We start from the raw sequence: 26,504 nt of genomic DNA on the forward strand, positions 1-26,504 counted from the left end.
AAATAGAGAGGAAAAAGCGTGTGCCCTGTGAATTTTTTTACTGTACTCCAATTTGCATAATATTTCGAAAATAGGCTAATCTTAATCTCAAGTTCAGAAGTAAAAACAATTTGCACTCCGTTACAACCCCCCCGCTGGATTACAACTCTTTTAATTCTGACATCATCAGAACTTGTAATATACTATTTTAAAGGTAATGGCAAATGACAGTCTTTTCAATGCCAAACAGTGCCTCAAATATTTTCAATGTTAATGAATGATGAGCGGTTTTTTATATTTTTATTTCTATTTATATCTATTTATATTTCTATAATTCAAAAAATCCTAAAAAATCCCATAACAAACTTCAGAAAATTTATCAAAATTCGAATAATTAGGAGGATTATCCTTTCATAAACCATTACAGAATTGATTCTACGTTTTAGTTAGAAAACGTTTGTATGTGAAAAAGGAAAGGGCTATTTTTATGGTTTTCCTGGCAATTATTCGATATTTTCTAAGGTAAGAACTACCCTTGGCCTTCAACTAACATTTTAAAAAAAGAATTGGCAAATTGGCCCAGACGTTGTTGAGTTACGCGCTTACCAACACATTTTGCGATTCATTTTTATATATATCTTATATAATTAAATTTTTTCAAATTCAATATTTTTTTTACAAATATCGGCCATATTCTTCAAATTTCGAGCAGATAGTTCTAACTCCACATTTAAAAATATGAAATTATAAAAATATATAAAATGTTATGCTATAGTTACTATAGATATTAAAAAACAATTCGATTTAGATGGGTATAAATACTGATGATCAACTCTGCAAAACTGGTTAATAAAATAACTTATAAGAAAAATAATTGATTTATAAATTATGATAGGTTCCAAAGATCTCTAGTATTTAAAAAACAAGATATGTAATTTATAATCTGTTATGTTAGACAACAATTGCCGAATAACATAATTAAATAACAATTATACACTGGATAAACTTTATTCAATCATAATTTAATGATATTAGGTTATAAAATAATTTATCATACCGATTTGTAGACCGAATTCACGTATATACAGTAAAAACTCAATTATCCGGACTAATTGTTGTCGATGGGCATTCGGATAATTGAAAATCCGGATAATAGAATATATGAACTAGCTGTAAGTGGAATTCTGTCTTAAGGCAATTAAGGCATCGTGCCTTAAGGCAAATTGCTGAAACTTCCCGTACCAAAAATTATTATTTTTTTAAAAACAATTAACATTTTTGAAAAAAAAATTACTTTGAAAGAATAAGATTTTTGAGAAACTATAAATTGGACAAAAAATAACTTTTTTTTGAAAAAAAATTTTTTTAAAAAAAAAAACATTTTTTTTTTAATTTTTTTTTTTGAAAAAAATTTTTTTTTTATTTATTTTGACATATTGTAGAAGATCTGAACTTTTTTTCAAAGCAATCGTACTGCTTTAACTGCATAGGGACAAAATATAAAGCGCGTAAGCGCCGCGTCGCTGTCTAAACGCATAAGCATTGGTACGGAACCCATAGAAATGTTAAACAAAATGTATACTTATTGTTAAAATCTCTATAAAATATCTGATAATTTGATGTGCATATGTCTAATGATCATTTATGACCGCCAAATGGCTCATTTTTTTACTTTTTCCTCCATATCTCCGAAACCGCTAGACCAACCTTCATGAAAATTTTATCGATTCTTCATCTTGTCAATACAAGTGAAATGTTTTTTGAATTATTCAAATCGGACCCTCCGTTCTCTTGAAAACTGAGTTACCGTTTTCGGCACTTTTTGCCCCGTATCTTCGGAACGGCTAGACCTGCCTTCGCCAAAAACTAATCAGCACGTCTCCTTATCAATACGAATCGAATGTTTTTTGAATTATTCAAATCGGTTGATCCGTGTTCCCGAAATCGTCGACGAAAATTTGTATCCGCACATACATACACACACGCACATACATACATACATACATACACACACACACACACACACACACACACACACATACATCCATTTTTTCTAAGGTATGCCAAAATGTTCAGAAATCTTTGAAACGTAAAGATATATAAAAATTTTCATTTTCGATTTTTTTGCGATTACTATAACTTACCCTACGGGAAGTTAAAAATATTATAATTATTTATCAAATATAACAATATAAAATTTTATATTAATTACAATAATATATTATAATAAAGAGTCGATTTATAAAAAAATTATATCAATGTTAGGTGTGGTACTAAACTTATTACCGACTAATTTTAATATGGGATCTGTTTTATTAAGATATTGCATAATAGTTCTCATTAAATATATATAAAAAAAATTTAATTATAGTTTGATTAATTATGTTGAGGCTAAAGCAATGGTATGTAATATTGTTCAAACTGATACTCAACAGTCACATTAGCAATTTGCCTTTTAAAAATAAGACTTTCGATATACGGATGAGTGTCTATATAGAAATCGCACAGTTCATTTTTAAATCTTCGCTAAGGTTTTTCAAATTAAATGTCACGTTTCTATTGCTTGTAGAGTAGAGGCAATTGAAGTGAATTACTCTTCTTCGATGGATTGGGCATGTGGATTTCCTTTCGATTTGAGTCAAATTTTACTTAAAAATATAGTATACATTGAGTAATAAATACGGTTGTTTTCATTCTATTGGTTTACATTCCCTATAACACCAAGCGGCGAAGACGGCCGCGAGATTTTTGCTGTTAAATGTTATCTCTATAAAAGATCTCAAGCTATAACTTAAAAATTATAAAGAATTATATTCTAATTATTGATGACATTGCTCTAAGAATGTTTGTGTATAATAGAAATAACTATTATGACTATTACCATTATAAAACAATCTAAAATAAACGTTTTTACGTCAGTAATTTTCTTTAGCAAGTACTTGGCAGATGGCCCAACAACAAATAAGTCTTGGCGAGTCAATAACTTCTATCAAACAAACATCTGACTTAGAAAATAACTTAATAACAAGAATTAATATTTATTACTAATGGTATGTATTTATGGAATAATTGCACATTAGTTCCGATCGGTTTTTATTAAGAAATTTCATTATTTAATGGTCTCATTGTTCTAACAAACAATTTAGTATTATATAAGTAATACAACTGCAAAACATCATTAAATACACATACTTTTGTGAATTAAATTTAATACCTAACGTTTCCAATGTCAATTTCTTGTTATTTCTCTATATTTATATTCATTTAGTTATTGAAGCTTTTGGACATTTCAAATTCGTAAGGTACTTGTTTTATATAGATCATGGTCATGGTCATATGATCATGGACATGATTTTATATTTAACTAGTGGTGTATGGCATCATGCGTTAAGGCAATTTGCTGGACCTTCCCGTACTAAAAATTAAATTTGTTAAAAAAGATTCATTTTTTTTAAACTTTGAAAAAAAATATTTTCGAGAATTTTGAAGAAAAAAAGATTTTTTTTATATTTTGAAATTTTTAATATTTGAAATATCGAAGCGCGTAAGCGCCGCGTCGCAGTCTAACGGATGAATAATGCTAGGCAACCCAAAAAAATGTTAACAAAATTTATACTTATTATTAAAATCTCTATGAATTATAATAGGTATAATTTGATGAGCATATGTCTATTAATCATTTTTGCCATATGGCATTTTTTTTACTTTTTTCACTCGATCTCCGAAACTGCTATACCTGCCTTGCCAAAAATTAAATCAGTTCTTCATTTTGTCAATACAAATAAAAGATCTTTTGAATTACTAAAATTGGAAGCTCCGTTCTCTCAAAAACTTAATTACATTTTTGAAATTTTTTACTCTGTATCTACGAAATGGCTGAACCAGCCTTGTTCAAAAACGAATCAACACGTCTTCTTATCAATAGGAATCGAATGTTTTTTGAATCATTCAAATCGGTTGAGCCGTGTTCCCGAAATCGTCAACGAAAATTTGTATCCGAACATACAACGCACACACACACATACATACATCCATTTTTTCTAAGGTATGCCAAAATGTTCAGAAACCTCTGAAAAGTAAAGATGTATAAAAACGCGTTTTTGGTCTCAGAAAATTCGTTTTCACGTGGTTTACTATATATAATGAATATTACAATCTTAATATCTTTATCAATATAATAATAAAAGTGTATAAATATGCACGAACAAAAATGGCAACTATGTACATCCTTTTATTACAATTTCGTTAAATACCGTGAAGGATTTTAAGACAATTATTTTTAGTTGAAGCAAGAATTTTTTTTGCATATACATAAATGTTTTGAACTATAATTCAAACTATTCTACCATTTTGAAGAAATACTATTAAAAAAAGCTTGAGAACAAAATTTTGCACCTTTATGTTAATTTTTTTGTATTGTATGAGTACTTAATCATATTTAATATTTTAAGTTTAAATATATTCATGTAACAATTGTATTATTGTTTCTGCATAATCTTCTTTAACAAGAAACTTGAAATGAATAAATTTAATTTAAATATTCATTACTGACAGCACGTTCTATGAGTTTCCAATAATAGAATGACATCACACCTTTGGAAATGATGTACATATTTCGGAGCAATTGTTGCAAGCACGTGTAAACAGGTATCAGAGAAAAACGAAATATTTGCACAATTGTACATTGAAGATTTAGTGCACATAGAAAATATGTACAATTTGATTTGTATGTAGAAAGATAAAATTTTATGAAGTAAGTATTTAGATAAAATAGTAATAAAACGATAAATATGAGTCATAATATAGAATTATATCATTTATCTAGTAATACTACTAGTACTAGTATATTAGTAGTAGAGTCATAACTTATGACTAATATCTATTTCTCTAATAGATTTTAGTCATATGTAGAGAAATAGTACTAATGTACTATTATATCTATATATTCTAAGATCTATAAGCAAAGCATGTCATTTTCTCATATCAAATTTGCTTGAAAATATGCTTAAGTTGCACTTCGTCTAAAGGCAAGTTGAACTAGCTGTAAGTGGAATTCTGTCTTAAGGCAATTAAGGCATCGTGCCTTAAGGCAAATTGCTGGAACTTCCCGTACCAAAAATTATTATTTTTTTTAAAAACGATTAACATTTTTGAAAAAAATTTACTTTGAAAAAATAAGATTTTTGAGAAACTATAAATTGGACAATAGGACAAATTTTTTTAAAAAAAATTTTTTAAATTTTTTTTTTTTGAAAAAAAATTTTTTTTTCTTTATTTTAACATATTGTGGAAGATCTGAACTTTCTTTTCAAAGCAATCGTACTGCTTTAACTGCATAGGGACAAAATATAAAGCGCGTAAGCGCCGCGTCGCTGTCTAAAGCATAAGCATTGGTACGAAACCCATTGGAATGTTAACAAAATGTATACTTATTGTTAAAATCTCTATAAAATGTCTGATAATTTGATGTGCATATGTCTGATGATCATTTTTGACCGCCAAATGGCTCATTTTTTTACTTTTTCCTCCATATCTCCGAAACCGCTAGACCTACCTTCATGAAAATTTTATCGATTCTTCATCTTGTCAATACAAGTGAAATGTTTTTTGAATTATTCAAATCGGACCCTCCGTTCTCTTGAAAACTGAGTTACCGTTTTCGGCACTTTTTGCCCCGTATCTTCGGAACGGCTAGACCTGCCTTCGCCAAAAACTAATCAGCACGTCTCCTTATCAATACGAATCGAATGTTTTTTGAATTATTCAAATCGGTTGATCCGTGTTCCCGAAATCGTCGACGAAAATTTGTATCCGCACATACATACACACACGCACATACATACATACATACATACACACACACACACACACACACACACACACACATACATCCATTTTTTCTAAGGTATGCCAAAATGTTCAGAAATCTTTGAAACGTAAAGATATATAAAAATTTTCATTTTCGATTTTTTTGCGATTACTATAACTTACCCTACGGGAAGTTAAAAATATTATAATTATTTATCAAATATAACAATATAAAATTTTATATTAATTACAATAATATATTATAATAAAGAGTCGATTTATAAAAAAATTATATCAATGTTAGGTGTGGTACTAAACTTATTACCGACTAATTTTAATATGGGATCTGTTTTATTAAGATATTGCATAATAGTTCTCATTAAATATATATAAAAAAAATTTAATTATAGTTTGATTAATTATGTTGAGGCTAAAGCAATGGTATGTAATATTGTTCAAACTGATACTCAACAGTCACATTAGCAATTTGCCTTTTAAAAATAAGACTTTCGATATACGGATGAGTGTCTATATAGAAATCGCACAGTTCATTTTTAAATCTTCGCTAAGGTTTTTCAAATTAAATGTCACGTTTCTATTGCTTGTAGAGTAGAGGCAATTGAAGTGAATTACTCTTCTTCGATGGATTGGGCATGTGGATTTCCTTTCGATTTGAGTCAAATTTTACTTAAAAATATAGTATACATTGAGTAATAAATACGGTTGTTTTCATTCTATTGGTTTACATTCCCTATAACACCAAGCGGCGAAGACGGCCGCGAGATTTTTGCTGTTAAATGTTATCTCTATAAAAGATCTCAAGCTATAACTTAAAAATTATAAAGAATTATATTCTAATTATTGATGACATTGCTCTAAGAATGTTTGTGTATAATAGAAATAACTATTATGACTATTACCATTATAAAACAATCTAAAATAAACGTTTTTACGTCAGTAATTTTCTTTAGCAAGTACTTGGCAGATGGCCCAACAACAAATAAGTCTTGGCGAGTCAATAACTTCTATCAAACAAACATCTGACTTAGAAAATAACTTAATAACAAGAATTAATATTTATTACTAATGGTATGTATTTATGGAATAATTGCACATTAGTTCCGATCGGTTTTTATTAAGAAATTTCATTATTTAATGGTCTCATTGTTCTAACAAACAATTTAGTATTATATAAGTAATACAACTGCAAAACATCATTAAATACACATACTTTTGTGAATTAAATTTAATACCTAACGTTTCCAATGTCAATTTCTTGTTATTTCTCTATATTTATATTCATTTAGTTATTGAAGCTTTTGGACATTTCAAATTCGTAAGGTACTTGTTTTATATAGATCATGGTCATGGTCATATGATCATGGACATGATTTTATATTTAACTAGTGGTGTATGGCATCATGCGTTAAGGCAATTTGCTGGACCTTCCCGTACTAAAAATTAAATTTGTTAAAAAAGATTCATTTTTTTTAAACTTTGAAAAAAAATATTTTCGAGAATTTTGAAGAAAAAAAGATTTTTTTTATATTTTGAAATTTTTAATATTTGAAATATCGAAGCGCGTAAGCGCCGCGTCGCAGTCTAACGGATGAATAATGCTAGGCAACCCAAAAAAATGTTAACAAAATTTATACTTATTATTAAAATCTCTATGAATTATAATAGGTATAATTTGATGAGCATATGTCTATTAATCATTTTTGCCATATGGCATTTTTTTTACTTTTTTCACTCGATCTCCGAAACTGCTATACCTGCCTTGCCAAAAATTAAATCAGTTCTTCATTTTGTCAATACAAATAAAAGATCTTTTGAATTACTAAAATTGGAAGCTCCGTTCTCTCAAAAACTTAATTACATTTTTGAAATTTTTTACTCTGTATCTACGAAATGGCTGAACCAGCCTTGTTCAAAAACGAATCAACACGTCTTCTTATCAATAGGAATCGAATGTTTTTTGAATCATTCAAATCGGTTGAGCCGTGTTCCCGAAATCGTCAACGAAAATTTGTATCCGAACATACAACGCACACACACACATACATACATCCATTTTTTCTAAGGTATGCCAAAATGTTCAGAAACCTCTGAAAAGTAAAGATGTATAAAAACGCGTTTTTGGTCTCAGAAAATTCGTTTTCACGTGGTTTACTATATATAATGAATATTACAATCTTAATATCTTTATCAATATAATAATAAAAGTGTATAAATATGCACGAACAAAAATGGCAACTATGTACATCCTTTTATTACAATTTCGTTAAATACCGTGAAGGATTTTAAGACAATTATTTTTAGTTGAAGCAAGAATTTTTTTTGCATATACATAAATGTTTTGAACTATAATTCAAACTATTCTACCATTTTGAAGAAATACTATTAAAAAAAGCTTGAGAACAAAATTTTGCACCTTTATGTTAATTTTTTTGTATTGTATGAGTACTTAATCATATTTAATATTTTAAGTTTAAATATATTCATGTAACAATTGTATTATTGTTTCTGCATAATCTTCTTTAACAAGAAACTTGAAATGAATAAATTTAATTTAAATATTCATTACTGACAGCACGTTCTATGAGTTTCCAATAATAGAATGACATCACACCTTTGGAAATGATGTACATATTTCGGAGCAATTGTTGCAAGCACGTGTAAACAGGTATCAGAAAAAAACGAAATATTTACACAATTGTACATTGAAGATTTAGTGCACATAGAAAATATGTACAATTTGATTTGTATGTAGAAAGATAAAATTTTATGAAGTAAGTATTTAGATAAAATAGTAATAAAACGATAAATATGAGTCATAATATAGAATTATATCATTTATCTAGTAATACTACTAGTACTAGTATATTAGTAGTAGAGTCATAACTTATGACTAATATCTATTTCTCTAATAGATTTTAGTCATATGTAGAGAAATAGTACTAATGTACTATTATATCTATATATTCTAAGATCTATAAGCAAAGCATGTCATTTTCTCATATCAAATTTGCTTGAAAATATGCTTAAGTTGCACTTCGTCTAAAGGCAAGTTGAACTAGCTGTAAGTGGAATTCTGTCTTAAGGCAATTAAGGCATCGTGCCTTAAGGCAAATTGCTGGAACTTCCCGTACCAAAAATTATTATTTTTTTTAAAAACGATTAACATTTTTGAAAAAAATTTACTTTGAAAAAATAAGATTTTTGAGAAACTATAAATTGGACAATAGGACAAATTTTTTTAAAAAAAATTTTTTAAATTTTTTTTTTTTGAAAAAAAATTTTTTTTTCTTTATTTTAACATATTGTGGAAGATCTGAACTTTCTTTTCAAAGCAATCGTACTGCTTTAACTGCATAGGGACAAAATATAAAGCGCGTAAGCGCCGCGTCGCTGTCTAAAGCATAAGCATTGGTACGAAACCCATTGGAATGTTAACAAAATGTATACTTATTGTTAAAATCTCTATAAAATGTCTGATAATTTGATGTGCATATGTCTGATGATCATTTTTGACCGCCAAATGGCTCATTTTTTTACTTTTTCCTCCATATCTCCGAAACCGCTAGACCAACCTTCATGAAAATTTTATCGATTCTTCATCTTGTCAATACAAGTGAAATGTTTTTTGAATTATTCAAATCGGACCCTCCGTTCTCTTGAAAACTGAGTTACCGTTTTCGGCACTTTTTGCCCCGTATCTTCGGAACGGCTAGACCTGCCTTCGCCAAAAACTAATCAGCACGTCTCCTTATCAATACGAATCGAATGTTTTTTGAATTATTCAAATCGGTTGATCCGTGTTCCCGAAATCGTCGACGAAAATTTGTATCCGCACATACATACACACACGCACATACATACATACATACATACACACACACACACACACACACACACACACACATACATCCATTTTTTCTAAGGTATGCCAAAATGTTCAGAAATCTTTGAAACGTAAAGATATATAAAAATTTTCATTTTCGATTTTTTTGCGATTACTATAACTTACCCTACGGGAAGTTAAAAATATTATAATTATTTATCAAATATAACAATATAAAATTTTATATTAATTACAATAATATATTATAATAAAGAGTCGATTTATAAAAAAATTATATCAATGTTAGGTGTGGTACTAAACTTATTACCGACTAATTTTAATATGGGATCTGTTTTATTAAGATATTGCATAATAGTTCTCATTAAATATATATAAAAAAAATTTAATTATAGTTTGATTAATTATGTTGAGGCTAAAGCAATGGTATGTAATATTGTTCAAACTGATACTCAACAGTCACATTAGCAATTTGCCTTTTAAAAATAAGACTTTCGATATACGGATGAGTGTCTATATAGAAATCGCACAGTTCATTTTTAAATCTTCGCTAAGGTTTTTCAAATTAAATGTCACGTTTCTATTGCTTGTAGAGTAGAGGCAATTGAAGTGAATTACTCTTCTTCGATGGATTGGGCATGTGGATTTCCTTTCGATTTGAGTCAAATTTTACTTAAAAATATAGTATACATTGAGTAATAAATACGGTTGTTTTCATTCTATTGGTTTACATTCCCTATAACACCAAGCGGCGAAGACGGCCGCGAGATTTTTGCTGTTAAATGTTATCTCTATAAAAGATCTCAAGCTATAACTTAAAAATTATAAAGAATTATATTCTAATTATTGATGACATTGCTCTAAGAATGTTTGTGTATAATAGAAATAACTATTATGACTATTACCATTATAAAACAATCTAAAATAAACGTTTTTACGTCAGTAATTTTCTTTAGCAAGTACTTGGCAGATGGCCCAACAACAAATAAGTCTTGGCGAGTCAATAACTTCTATCAAACAAACATCTGACTTAGAAAATAACTTAATAACAAGAATTAATATTTATTACTAATGGTATGTATTTATGGAATAATTGCACATTAGTTCCGATCGGTTTTTATTAAGAAATTTCATTATTTAATGGTCTCATTGTTCTAACAAACAATTTAGTATTATATAAGTAATACAACTGCAAAACATCATTAAATACACATACTTTTGTGAATTAAATTTAATACCTAACGTTTCCAATGTCAATTTTCTTGTTATTTCTCTATATTTATATTCATTTAGTTATTGAAGCTTTTGGACATTTCAAATTCGTAAGGTACTTGTTTTATATAGATCATGGTCATGGTCATATGATCATGGACATGATTTTATATTTAACTAGTGGTGTATGGCATCATGCGTTAAGGCAATTTGCTGGACCTTCCCGTACTAAAAATTAAATTTGTTAAAAAAGATTCATTTTTTTTAAACTTTGAAAAAAAATATTTTCGAGAATTTTGAAGAAAAAAAGATTTTTTTTATATTTTGAAATTTTTAATATTTGAAATATCGAAGCGCGTAAGCGCCGCGTCGCAGTCTAACGGATGAATAATGCTAGGCAACCCAAAAAAATGTTAACAAAATTTATACTTATTATTAAAATCTCTATGAATTATAATAGGTATAATTTGATGAGCATATGTCTATTAATCATTTTTGCCATATGGCATTTTTTTTACTTTTTTCACTCGATCTCCGAAACTGCTATACCTGCCTTGCCAAAAATTAAATCAGTTCTTCATTTTGTCAATACAAATAAAAGATCTTTTGAATTACTAAAATTGGAAGCTCCGTTCTCTCAAAAACTTAATTACATTTTTGAAATTTTTTACTCTGTATCTACGAAATGGCTGAACCAGCCTTGTTCAAAAACGAATCAACACGTCTTCTTATCAATAGGAATCGAATGTTTTTTGAATCATTCAAATCGGTTGAGCCGTGTTCCCGAAATCGTCAACGAAAATTTGTATCCGAACATACAACGCACACACACACATACATACATCCATTTTTTCTAAGGTATGCCAAAATGTTCAGAAACCTCTGAAAAGTAAAGATGTATAAAAACGCGTTTTTGGTCTCAGAAAATTCGTTTTCACGTGGTTTACTATATATAATGAATATTACAATCTTAATATCTTTATCAATATAATAATAAAAGTGTATAAATATGCACGAACAAAAATGGCAACTATGTACATCCTTTTATTACAATTTCGTTAAATACCGTGAAGGATTTTAAGACAATTATTTTTAGTTGAAGCAAGAATTTTTTTTGCATATACATAAATGTTTTGAACTATAATTCAAACTATTCTACCATTTTGAAGAAATACTATTAAAAAAAGCTTGAGAACAAAATTTTGCACCTTTATGTTAATTTTTTTGTATTGTATGAGTACTTAATCATATTTAATATTTTAAGTTTAAATATATTCATGTAACAATTGTATTATTGTTTCTGCATAATCTTCTTTAACAAGAAACTTGAAATGAATAAATTTAATTTAAATATTCATTACTGACAGCACGTTCTATGAGTTTCCAATAATAGAATGACATCACACCTTTGGAAATGATGTACATATTTCGGAGCAATTGTTGCAAGCACGTGTAAACAGGTATCAGAGAAAAACGAAATATTTGCACAATTGTACATTGAAGATTTAGTGCACATAGAAAATATGTACAATTTGATTTGTATGTAGAAAGATAAAATTTTATGAAGTAAGTATTTAGATAAAATAGTAATAAAACGATAAATATGAGTCATAATATAGAATTATATCATTTATCTAGTAATACTACTAGTACTAGTATATTAGTAGTAGAGTCATAACTTATGACTAATATCTATTTCTCTAATAGATTTTAGTCATATGTAGAGAAATAGTACTAATGTACTATTATATCTATATATTCTAAGATCTATAAGCAAAGCATGTCATTTTCCCATATCAAATTTGCTTGAAAATATGCTTAAGTTGCACTTCGTCTAAAGGCAAGTTGAACTAGCTGTAAGTGGAATTCTGTCTTAAGGCAATTAAGGCATCGTGCCTTAAGGCAAATTGCTGGAACTTCCCGTACCAAAAATTATTATTTTTTTTAAAAACGATTAACATTTTTGAAAAAAATTTACTTTGAAAAAATAAGATTTTTGAGAAACTATAAATTGGACAAAAGGACAAATTTTTTTAAAAAAAATTTTTTAAATTTTTTTTTTTTGAAAAAAAATTTTTTTTTCTTTATTTTAACATATTGTGGAAGATCTGAACTTTCTTTTCAAAGCAATCGTACTGCTTTAACTGCATAGGGACAAAATATAAAGCGCGTAAGCGCCGCGTCGCTCTCTAAAGCATAAGCATTGGTACGAAACCCATTGGAATGTTAACAAAATGTATACTTATTGTTAAAATCTCTATAAAATGTCTGATAATTTGATGTGCATATGTCTGATGATCATTTTTGACCGCCAAATGGCTCATTTTTTTACTTTTTCCTCCATATCTCCGAAACCGCTAGACCAACCTTCATGAAAATTTTATCGATTCTTCATCTTGTCAATACAAGTGAAATGTTTTTTGAATTATTCAAATCGGACGCTCCGTTCTCTTAAAAACAGAGTTACTGTTTTCGGCACTTTTTGCCCCGTATCTTCGCAACGGCTAGACCTGCCTTCGCCAAAAACTAATCAGCACGTCTTCTTATCAATACAAATCGAATCTTTTTGAATTATTCAAATCGGTTGATCCGTGTTCCCGAAATCGTCGACGAAAATTTGTATCCGCACATACATACACACACATACACACACAACATACATCCATTTTTTTTTAAGGTATGCCAAAATGTTCAAAAACCTCTGAAACGTAAAGATATATAAATTTTCATTTTTGATTTTTTTGCGATTACTATAACTTGCCCTACGGGAAGTTAAAAACTTAACGATGTTTGTATAAAGATTTATTCCCTAATAATTGAAATTTATTATCTTCTAAAATAAAAATGTTATAATTTGTAAATATTGACACGGCACATTATTTCAAACTTAGTAAACTCTCTATAATTAAACCACTGAGTTAGGTGCGAATTATTTAGAATGTTACGATATGCAATTTTCATCAAAATCATCAACAATTTTTTTTAATAAATAATTACAAAGAAAAACATGTGAAGTGATCATTCCAACAGTCCATATTTACCAAAAACTAATCCGCACGATTACCAAATATCTTTCTAATTGTTTTTAAATTTTCTGAATTATTCTATTCAAGATTTTTGGTCATAACGAACACATATTTCAAATTCAAGCTCATAAACACAATTTTTTTGGTGTCAAACGATTCAGAATCACTTAAAACATTATAAAAGACATAAAATTAGCAAATTGAATTTCCATGAAAAAAACAAAATTTTGCTTCGGGATATTAACGACTTTGGTACGGTGCCTATTAGTAGCGAAATGTCGCTCACAGCCGGCATGCGACGTCCGTACGCTGAGCGTTCTTATTACATACGTCCAATTAACCTGACGCCCGACTCTGCATTCTGCGGCCGTCATGTATATGTGTCGCTCGTACCGAACTTTGTAAGTATAGCTGTTTATGTATAATATTCTAAACATTATAATTTACCTGATGCAGTACGCCCATCTTTGAGGAAAATCCTTTCTGCGCAGACACTTCGTGCATGTCGTTCGGCTGAAGAAGCGCCGAGTCGTTGCTGCCATCCCGCTGAATTTTGGCCACTGCTGAACCAAATCCATTATTGTTCTCCGATTTCAGTATCACACAAACAGGTGTCTGATCCAACATAATTTGTTTCTCGTTTGATTCACTGAAAATAGAATAGTAAAAAGTAGCTCTTCACAACTTGAATTAAAAAAGACAAGTCCAATTAAAAATGTCATTGAGGAGTACTAATAATTTCATAAATATCATAAATAATAATCATAAATTTCATAAAATTGGTGAATTTCAAAATCACACATTTCGATTGAAAAACTAGATTCGGCCAAAAAAATTAAAGTACGGCTTATTTTAATTGTTTAACACGTTGAGTTCGGTGTCCGTCATTAGGGACCGACAGTCAACCATCCATTTGGCCGGCGTCGTCTTACCATATAACCGGCTTCGGGCCCGAGGACCGGATCTATTACTTTTGTTTCGATGGTCGTAAAAAATATGATTAATCTTAATGAAATGCTGTCAAATATAATTTTAATGAAATTTATTCAAACATTCAAAACGAAAATGTGGTACGTGTTAAACGTTGCCGATCGTTCGAAATTTGGCGCCGGGCTCAACGTGTTAACTACTGACAACTACTTTATCATGTACTAAGCAAGTGAAAATTTAGATTTATTTTAAAAAAATCTTTGCTTCAGTAATATTTTTATTAAATAAAGCAAAACGGTCAATGGCGTAATATAGCGCATTTGTTAAAATCATTAGATGATTTTGAGAAATTAGAATTCTATTAGTCGATTGGCAAAAAGAGCGCTACCGCCCACTTGGGGGCGCTCCTGGAAACCCAGGGGCAGTGATAAGCACAGGAGAATTTGGGAAATTTCGCAAATACAATACATTATATCTGCGAATTGCATAATTATTGTATTATTTATAATCGTTACTAATTGCTATTGTTTTTTTTTTAAAGGAGGCGGTAACATGACGGTACACAAATAAGTTTGGGAATGACTGGTTCAACAGGAAAAACTCCTGGAAACCAGGGAGCAATGATACGTACAGGTTAATATGGGAATATTTGCAAGTACACCATGTTGTATCTGCGAATTGCATAAATATATTACTCATAATCCGTACTAATTGATTAATTTTATTATTATTTTTTTTTTGTAAAGGTGGTTGTAGGTCAAATAAGCTTGAGAATTACTGGTTTAAAAGAAAAAACTGTTGAACTAAATATTATAAATATAAATACAAAAATACTATGAATGATTAAAATAATCAGAGAATTATTTCCTTCAAATAATTACCACAAAATTAAATTAATAAAATAATAATATCACTAATAAAAAATAAAACAATTCTTTTGTTTTAATCTTATGTATACCTACGTACCAATTATATTCAATGACTCTTATAAAAATAAAAAAACTTGTATTCAGTCAAAAAGATCAAGAGATAATCATATATGTACAGATTATGTAACAATTTACTTCTGTAATCGCATAAAATAGCATCACGCTATTATATTACTTTGTAATTGAATGTTATAATGAATCATATATCAAAGAAGTTATTGAAGACAAAACAAGTTAAGTTCATAAGTGACTAATTGTATGAATTTTTTTCTTGAATAATGTAATTATCAGTACTACTGTAAGACTGTAACGTTATTTGATTTTATAAATACCTTATTCAACAACAACAGAAAAAAGTTCAGAACTAAGTTCTTTCTTTCTACATATATCATGCATGCTGCAAATGTGATCTAAGAATTCATATGATTATTTTAATAAAAAAAATACTTTTAAATAACAAAAATTAAAAATTTTGGAAATGTTTAATTACTATGTTTACGAGTTCAATCATTGTTGGAGAAAAGTAAAGTCAAATTGTGCTTTTGCATAAAAATAATGATAGGAATTTATAGATCAATATTGCAAAAAACATGCAGATGTGCTTCTTTATAGATGACAACCATAACATTTGTCCTAACTCTATGTGATGAATTTATTATTACAATTTCTCTAATACTGATGAATTGGTGCAGCAATGCGAATAAGGGCTATTTTCACTTGGAAACATTTTCATATCTATATTTTCAAGCAAAATGAATAAAACTAGTTGATGTGGCATTTTGCCTTAACGCAATTTGCATGAATTTTCCGAAAAGTGTAATAATTGACTTAATCTACCAAAATTGAGATTTAGATACTTAGATAAAATTTTAAACTGCACGATTACATATATCATGTCAAGTAGTTCTTGCTATTATTAAATGATTTAAACTAAAGGCAGCATTTTATCGAATTTATTACAATGGCTTTTAAATTTGTGAAATTCAAATTTTGACTTATCATATTACAAAAGCGACTTTTGGCACAAATTTTGACTATCATATTCTTTCAAACTTCGATATGTTCTTTAGTACCATGATATCTATCAACATAAGTTGTTACATCGAAAAAATTATGTTCAACAGCTAATTATTAAGAAACGGTTCGCCCGATTCTTGTCCAAAACGAATCCAGATAATACCTTTCGAATAGTTTTTGAATTTTTTAAATCGATTCAGTTTTTGGCTAAAACGTGGACGTAAAATTTTTTACTTTTAATTACAAAGAAATGGCTTGGCAGATCGTCGTACTAAACTAAGAAACAATAGTTCTTATCGAGTTATATCGAATGGGTTATAAATTTTTGAAATCGATTCAGTAGTTCTTGAGAAAACGTCGATGAAACGTTTAATTATATTAAATGTCAAAAAACCTGGTCATTTTTTCACACTTCGATAAATTTTTAAAATTAAACTACTTGTCGTAAAGCCGTAATATTGCAGCATGTTCTATAGGACCACGATGTCTACCGCCCAAGAAAAGTTTCATAAAAATCGCCGAAAAAATGGTTTTCAACAGTTAAACAAGAAAACGGTCCAGAGCATCTTCACCAAAAACTAATCAGTAGCATTCCCATCTTTCAAACAGCTTTTGTATTTTTAAAATTGATTTAGAATTGCGGGCTAAAACGTGGACGAAAGTTTTTTCACTTTTTTGCTATTAACAAAGAAACGCTAGTCCTTATAGAGTTATATCGAATGGGTTTTAAATTTTAGAAATCGGCCCAGCCGTTTTTGAGAAAACTTCGACGAAAGGTCAAAAACATACATTCATACCTTTTCTAAATTTTGTCTGATTCGATTTAGATTAGCTTGGAACATCGAGGAAACATAAAATTAGCAAATCGTATTTTTTCGAGAACATAAAGTTCTCCATCGGTAAGTTAACAAATAAGTCTTGTCAGTATGCTAAAACAAGTAATAACAAAATAGGTAATAGATCTTATCAACTCATCGGCATAACAAAATATTTTGAAGTTGGTCAAAAACCTGGATGAAAACATGTTATGGAAAATTTACCTTCGCATTATCAAAACTATATTATAATTATCGCTTATTAGACTGAACATTATTGATAAAATTTAATATAATTAATGATTTATCAAAATTATATTAATATTAATATCATTTTGATAAGATACAATTGAAATGTTCTTATGTAATATCACACGTGTAACTTATCTTTATTAATAAAAATTAATATTTATATTCTCTGATAAGATAAAATATAATCTTTGAACGAACAATTAAGAAATAAAAATTAATGTTTAAATGTCAATGTTTGAGTCCTATTATACTTTTACAATATAATAGAATTATTTTACGATTTTTTACATGATTTAATAAATCATAGAAGCCTAAGTGAATTGCATTTAGCCTTATCGCATATTGCTAAAAATTTGCGATATGAGTAAATATTCGTCATAACCAGCAAATTTAACAAATGTGACTGAATGGACTCGGTCCTTCATTACTTCAATAAATTTTTATAATTAAACATTTCAACAATTATTTAAGTAACATCGGCCCGGTCGATCTTTACCAAAAACTAATCAGCACCACCACCAATATGATATGTTCCGAATAATTTTACTTTTCTTAAACAAAAAAAATTTTAAATGAATAGAAACGACTATTGCGTCCTTATCAAACTTCGAAATTGCTAAAATCAATCTAACCGATTTTGTAAAAAAAAAATTCGACAAAGAATCAAACTTTATCTTTTGAGAATGTCTGGCAAAAAAACTCTTACAAACTAAAAGTTAAAAATGAAATTCAGTTTACTCACACTGCACAAATATTTTCCCAAATGCTTTACATTTTTTATTGCAAACTATTACGTACCATAAACTAAAGCACATTATTTTGATTTTATTAACTTCCCGAAGAAGTTTATGTTTTCATCAAAAAATCCGATTCGCTAATCTTATGTTTTCTCGACGTTGCAAGCCATTCTGAATCTAATGAGACCAAATTTAGAAAAAGTATGTGTGGTGTGTATGTGTGTGTGTATGTGTGTGTGTGTGTGTGTGTGTGTGAACAGATTTTTTGCCGTAAATCGACGTTTTCTCAAAAATGGCTGGACCGATTTCAAAAATTTAAAAGTCATTCCATGTATGTCGATGAGGACTAGCGTTTATCAATTTTGCGCGACGATCTGCTAAGCCGTTTCTTTGTAATTTGAAAAAAACAAACTTTTCGTCCACATTTAAGCTCATTCTACCGAATCGATTTTAAAAAATCAAAAACTGTTCGAAAGATATTAGTTGGGAATGGTACTGATTAGTTTTAGGTGAAAATCTACCGAGCCGTTTTCTTGTAATTAACTGTTGAAAAAAAAATTTAAGTCGATTTTCATGGAACTTTTTTTGGCGATATATATCATTGTTTTATAGAAACTACTAAAATATTACGACCTTACGACAAGTAGTTTAATTTTAAAAATTCATCAAAGTTTGAGAAAATGAGTAGTTTTTTTGACGTTTGTTAAAAATAAAATTGGACGATTTTACTTGGTATAACGATAGAGTACTTGGTTTTAATGAACATATTAAGCTATTAAAGTCCTATGGAAACTGGTTCAATAATAATAGTTGTTGATTTCTGAAAATTGACTTTTAGAACATATCCCGTGTCAAAGTGTTCGTTCGCTTTCAATTATGTGTAATAAATCCACTCGGAATACTTTTAATCACTCATAATTTAATTTAGTTTTTATTGATTAAGTCGATTAATTACAATATCGGGAAGTTCATGTAACTTGCCTTAAGGCTAAATACCAAACCAACTAGTTTTATAAATTCCCGTATAGTAGTTAAAGTAATGGGCCAAAAATCGAAAATGAAAATTTTTGCATATCTTCACGTTTTGGAGGTGTATGTGTATGTGTGTTTAGTATGTGTATATGTAAAACAATTGATTCCTATTGATAGGGAGATGTGCTGATTAGTTTTTGGCAAAGGCAAGTCCAGCCGTTGCGGAGATACGGAGCAAAGAGTGCAGAAAATACAAATTGAGTTTTTGAGTGAACGGAGTATCCGATTTGAATGATCTAAAAAACATTCAATTTGTAATTATTGGGAGAAGAGTTGATTAGTTTTCGGCAAAAGCAGGTCTAGCCATTTTGAAGATATAGAGCTAAATGTGCAAAAAATGTCAGTTTTTGAGAGAACTATGCTCCCGATTTGAATGATTCAAAAAACTTTCTGCTTGTTTTAACAAAATAATTGGTTTTGAAAAAAATTCAAAGTAATTGATAAGTTTCTGATGTAGACTAGTAGTAGCATTATAATTTTAAAATTATTATTATTATAAAAATAAAATAAAAATTATAAACTTTGTGGCCAGAATTCCGGTTCAATTTCCTTGTTTTTATGATGTACGACATATGAATCATTTTTAATTATGTAATCCTACTTAATTTAATTATTAATAGTCTCTCAATGTGTTATCAAATACATTAAGCAAAAGATAACAGGTAAATAAAATAAAGAATGTAATAATACAATTTCAGCAATATCTGTTTAGCAAAGTGCAGTCTTTGACAAATTCATAATTAAAGGTTTGAACATTCCAATGAAGAGCTATTTGACATGGACAGAGAACAATTATATTAAAAGGGTAAAATTGTAGGCTTTTAGCAGCGTTTTATTGGGTAATAAAAGGATGATTCATATAAAATATCAATTTTAAAAAATTCTTATAAAAATTGAAAGTATTCCTAGATAGCGCATTATAATTTTATTCAATGCTTGTTCATGATAAGTTCGATAGAAGCGACTTTAAACAATACTTCTGCCAATGTTTATTGAATTTTACAATCAATAAAGTTCATCACTTAATAATGGTTTTATTTTAGAATTATCGATTTTTGTTGTTGTGCATTTTAAATAAAAATCATACGTTTGTAAGTTTGTACGTACATATGTATATACATGCGTATATACATACATATAAAAATTATTACATATTATTAACGCAGATAGTAATAATATAAGAATTATCACAAGTCTAAATAAGAAACAAACGCGGTTTCATTTTGATTGGCAAATTTTATGAATTTGTTAAAATTATTTTGTGATATAACTAGTACTTTGGAACCGTTCATCAACCACGTGATCGTTTTTCAAGCATTTTTAGCCCCACCCTTGGTGGTACGTGATGGCATTTAAATATCCCCAACAAAACATCACGTGAAATTTAGAAATCTATGTGAATAATAAATACAACTTATATCTTATCAGACTCCCCATGCGATTTTTCGTGATTTTTTAACAAATTCCTTGCCCCCTTTGAAGCCTCTCGTGATCAATGGAAGGCTCCTACATTTTTTACTTTCTCTTCCTCTCTCGTAGGTCCTAAAAAGATTCACTTTTTAGCACCTTTATTTGTTAAGCTTCTACTTCTATGTCTATATCGTATCCTGAACTTTCTAAAAAAATTCTTTTTTGGTTAACCCGCCATATTCCTTCTGTTTTTATGACTTTCCTTCGATGGCGTTGTTCGCAGTCTTTTTCCGATCCAGTTTCGTTTTCGATAGATAATCCAAGAAGAGAAAACTCCAGAAAAGTTCTTACTGGCTCGGTAGCATTTTCTCATTTTTTAATTCACATACTTCGAACGTAATTCAAAAGTAATTTTTTCGCCTTTCTTAAATTTAAGAAAAGCCATGTTTCAAGAATAAATTTTATCAGTTGCTTTTGCAAGAAGAAACTGAGTTTGCTCATGGTTTGCTCATCAGTATCGTTTCCATTTTCGGGAAGACTACTTTGGCATAACACTTTAGCATGACTCTTTCGTAAAGAAACATCCTATCTGATTTTCCGACAATATTCTTACATGAATTTTCGATATTATCTATCATCATTTTCTATTTGTCCGCATTATTTTTTATCGGGTACCATTTTCCTGCTGTTCATTATGTTTTGTATTTTGGTTTTCAATAATACCACAAAATATTCATTTCATCATTTCGAAAATCCCTAAAATCATTTGCTTCTCATGCTATTTCAATCAATCTCGAAACGTAGCTGGAAGATTTTAACCAGAACATTTTCCGTGTGCTAGGTCATTGCCTTAATGCAATTGATTTTCATGTGTCTTTTATGAGAAACATTATATGTCATATTAAAAACGTTTTCAGTCATTATTGGTCCTGTATATTTGATACAGTAATACGTTTCTTGTTTCACTTTTCCTTACTTTTTTCCATTATTTTATATATTATTGCTCCATTTGAATTAATCTTTTTACATATTGCAACACTGTTATTACAACTTGTAAATCATGATTAGACATTTAACTTCAACCCAACAATATACGTAAAAAAAATTGTATTATACGTAAGAACCAATTTTTATAAAAACAATTTCGCAAATCATAAATTTTAGACTAATACGAAGAGATAATTTATCACAAATCTTTTCATGAAAAAAATTGTACAACACAGAAATTGAAGTAAAAATTCCATTAGAAGTTTTATCTGAAGAAATCAAAAAAATAAAAACACAAATTCAAAAAAACTAACAACAGCCATACACAAGTCGTTGATTACAGTAGAAAAATCCACGTATAAAAAGTTTCATTAAAATAGCTTTGATATTATTCTTCGGTCGGTTCGGTATCAAAGCAGCTTGATACCAAATTTTCACTTGAAATCATAGATTTCAAATATGATCTCAAGTGAAAATGGCCTTTCGTGGGCATAGCTGTAGTGGCAACATGCCACTTGGAAGTAAAGTCAACACTATTACAACAATTGTAATAATAAAAATTCAGCACATAGAGATGAGACAACTGTTTGGGTTGCCATCTATAATAAAACAAAAACATAGTTTGTAAGAGATTCATCAAAACAGCTCATAGAACCCATAAGTTCTGATCGCTGTTCAAATAAATTAAAAAAAAAAAAAAATATTATTCTTTTATTGTGCTATTATTTAGTTCTTTAGAATTATTTATTTTACTTAAATAAAAAAACAGTTTCGAAAAAAAATATTAAACATAGTTTTCAGCATTATTATGTATAAGAATAAATTCTTTCAATTCAATAATTTAAATAAATATTAAATAAATTTCAATAATTCAATAAAATAATGCCCAATTTTCAGAAAAAATAAATTCAATATATTTAGTTCTGAAAATAGAAGTCAATCTAAAAAATATTACTATAACTACAGATTTTAAAATAAACATTTATCATATAAAATATATAAAATCTTTTTTGCTGATTTTATCGAACTGACCACGGAGAACGCTATATAAACAAATAGTTAAAAAAAAACATTCTACTTTAAACATTGTTTACATTGCTTAAATAACATATATTATTGTTGTTTGTGGCTTGCTTATGAATGAATAAATAAATATATAAGTTAGCATAACAATTATCTTATTAGTGTAAAATTAGTGATAGTAATAATCTAATCAAATAAACGGTAAAGGTAAGGTAAAGTGCCCAACTCTCATTTAAGGGGTACTCGGATCGAATCCCTATACACAAAAGGTGATATAATTGTACTCAAGAAAAAGACATTTAAATGTTAATAAAAATATATGAGATATAATATATTGGAAAATCATTGAATAGAATACGATGACTAGTGGTGCAATAGAAATTTAAAGAATTTTAAAATGTTTTCAAATAGACTATTATAAATACTAGAACTTGCATTATTCGTATCGTCAAATTTTATAGACAAAATATAAGAGCTTATAAATTGGAGAACGACGTTTCTATATGTTTACATGAAAATAATAAACAAAACTTAATCAAACGGAGCTAGAATTAAAGGGCATTATCTCATATCTCTAAGTATTACAAAAACTGAATTGCAAAGTTAAAATTATGTATTTCAAGTATATAAGTGAGCTTCAGAATTTTGACTAGAATTAAAATTAAAATCCGATATTAAATAAAATATTTTTTTAAAATTAATCTTTAACTTCCCGTAGGGTAAGTTATTGTAATGGGCCGAAAATCGAAATTGAAAATTTTTACATTTATCGACGTTTTGAAGGTTTCTGAACATTTTGACATACCTCAGAAAAAATGGATGTGTGTGTGTATGTATGTATGGATACAAATTTCCAGTCACGTTTTAGGGCGCACGGATCAACCAATCTGAATGGTTAAAAAAATATTCGATACCTATTGATTAGTTTTTGGCAAAGGCAGGTCCAGCAGTTACGGAGATAAAGAGCAAAGAGTGCAGAAAATAGAAATCGAGTTTTTGAGAGAACGAAGCATCCGATTTAAATGATCTAAAGAACATTCAATTAGTAATGATTAAGAGAAGTGTTTATTAGTTTTTGGCAAAGGCAGGCCCAGCCATTTCGTAGATACGGAGCTGAATGTGCAAAAAATTGCAGTTTTTGAGAGAACTAAGCGACCGATTTCAATGATTCCAAGAACTTTCTGCTTGTCTTAACAAAATAATTGATTTTGGAAAAAAAAAGTTTGTTTCAACTTTTTTTTAAAAAAAAAAAAATTTTGTATATCGAAAATAATTCAGATTTTATTTTTAATTCTGACTATAGTTCTAATATACTTTAAACAAATAATTTTAACTTTGCAATTCAGTTTATATAATTCTTATAAAAGAAAATTTTACAGCATTTATGTTAATCTATTTGAAAACATTCAGTATTCCTCGAACATTTCGTTACGGTACGGAAAGTTCCAGCAATTTGCCTTAAGGCACGATGCCATACACCCCACTAGTTCTTTTAATTTTTTAAATAAAAATAATTTTCTTCCCCACAAATTAATCATTCATTCACACTATCAACGTAAGCAAAAATTTTTTTGTATCATTCTAATCAGATAATCCATTCTCTCAATAACTGGTATTTTTGCTCTTTTTGTTCCATATCTCCAAAACGGCTAGACTCGCCTTTGCAAAAAACTAATCGGCACATCTACCCGTCAATACGAATCAAATGTTTCTTTAAGCATTCTCATCAGATGCACCGTTCTCGCAATAAACAATTTACAATTTCTGCACTTTTTACTCCATATCTAATCAGCACATCTTCCCGTCAATAGGAATCGAATGTTTTTTTAATCATTCAAATCGGTTGATCCGTGCTCGCGATATCGTGGACGAAAAATTGTATCCAAACATACGCACATACACATATATATACATCTATTTTTTAAAGATATACCAAACTGTTCAGAAACTTCTGAAACGTAAAGATATGCAGAAAAATAATTTTTGAACGATTATTATAACTGGCCCCATGGGATGTTAAAAAAAAATATATGGTATAAAAATTAGTAATATTGTAAATAGCTAAATGTTATAGCAAATGCTATTGGCATAAAAATATATATAACATTTCACAGCAAAAATATTTTTTACCTGTTATCCATGTTGATAACTGCTACATATAAACACAAAAAAGTTACGAACACTATTAACAACCACAACACGTGTTTCTATATTTACATACAAATAAACAGAAACAAAATTAGCCTAAAACAAGCAACTTATAGCATAGATATAAAAATCATATCGACAGCTGCGTATCAGGTTGTTTTTAAACCATCATGAAACATATTGATAAAATATTAAATCCTGGAGATATTTAAGAATTAATAAAAATGATATTATGTTGTATTCGGGACACCTTTCGCATGGCTACTGTCAACAACCTAACATATGATTGCAAGCGGACCAAACTACTCGAATCGGTCGATACGTGCGCAAGCGTCGAAATTCAAGGTGGGGGACACCAGCGAGAAATTTTAGTTTATTCATATTCCGGCTTTGTACAATATTAGTAGGGGCTCCGAGAGAAAATGACTAGTGATGCATTACATCGTGCCTTAAGGCAAATTGCTGGAACTTTCTGTACTAGAATTCAATATTCGAGCAAAAAAAATTAATAACTAGTGGGGTGCATGACCTCGTTCCTTAAAGGGCACAACTAGTGTAACCACCTAAAAAAGGTGATTTTTCGGAATTTATATTAAAAAAACTACTTTATCAATCATTTCAAAATTTTAGGCATATATTTATACATGTTTTAAGAATACATAGTAAAATTTTTGAAGAAAAAAATTAAATATTTTTTAAGTTATCGTCGATCTCCAACGGCGCGACAAAAGAAAGGCCCTTTACTGCTGCAGTGATTCCGGCCTTCTACGTGGATGAAATTTAAAAAAAAAATTCTCGTTAAACTAGATAATATTGTCTGTAAAATGAACTACGATAAAGAAAAAAAAATCAAAAATTGACAAAATTACGGCGTTTTTTAAGAAAAAGGCCATATCTACCCAAAATTTTGGTCGTTTTTGGACTGCCAAAATTCGATTTTTGATCCGATTTTACGGAAAACTATATATAAAACATGTAAAAAAAATTTGGTAGTGATCGAATCATTTGTTTTTGAGTAATCGCATTCGGAAAATGCTGTTTCGAGAAAAACGCGTTTGAAGATAAAATAATCGTCAGACTATATACATATATATATATATATATATATATATATATATATATATATATTTATATAAATATATATATATATATATATATATATATATGTGCTCTTTAAATGACAGTGACTCAAAAACTATTTAAGATATCGATTTAAAACTTTGGTATGTTATTTTTAAAAGTACAACCTATAGAAATATGGAAAAATTGAAAATTCGATTTTTTGAAAATTTCACACTAGTTGTGCCCCTTAAGGCAAATTGCTGGAACTTCCCATA

At 28.7% G+C, this 26,504-nt stretch overlaps 1 protein-coding gene across 1 annotated transcript in view; it reads right to left on the minus strand.

Moving 5' to 3' along the window:
• Positions 1-25,363, minus strand: part of LOC113367390 (facilitated trehalose transporter Tret1-2 homolog) — a 51,655-nt gene extending 26,292 nt beyond the window's left edge. Inside the window, exons 1-2 of the mRNA XM_026609002.1 lie at positions 25,150-25,363; positions 14,335-14,536 (exon numbers count right to left, since the gene is read on the minus strand). Of these exons, the coding sequence (XP_026464787.1) occupies positions 14,335-14,536; positions 25,150-25,160 (213 nt within the window). The 5' untranslated portion in view covers positions 25,161-25,363. The remainder of the gene's footprint in view (positions 1-14,334; positions 14,537-25,149) is intronic.
• Between the last annotated feature and the right edge of the window lie 1,141 nt (positions 25,364-26,504).

The sequence above is a fragment of the Ctenocephalides felis genome, unplaced genomic scaffold (genome assembly GCF_003426905.1).
Source record: "Ctenocephalides felis isolate EL2017-DRISC unplaced genomic scaffold, ASM342690v1 CF-g0.4_SCAFFOLD_01170, whole genome shotgun sequence".
NCBI classification, from domain to species: Eukaryota; Metazoa; Arthropoda; class Insecta; order Siphonaptera; family Pulicidae; genus Ctenocephalides; species Ctenocephalides felis.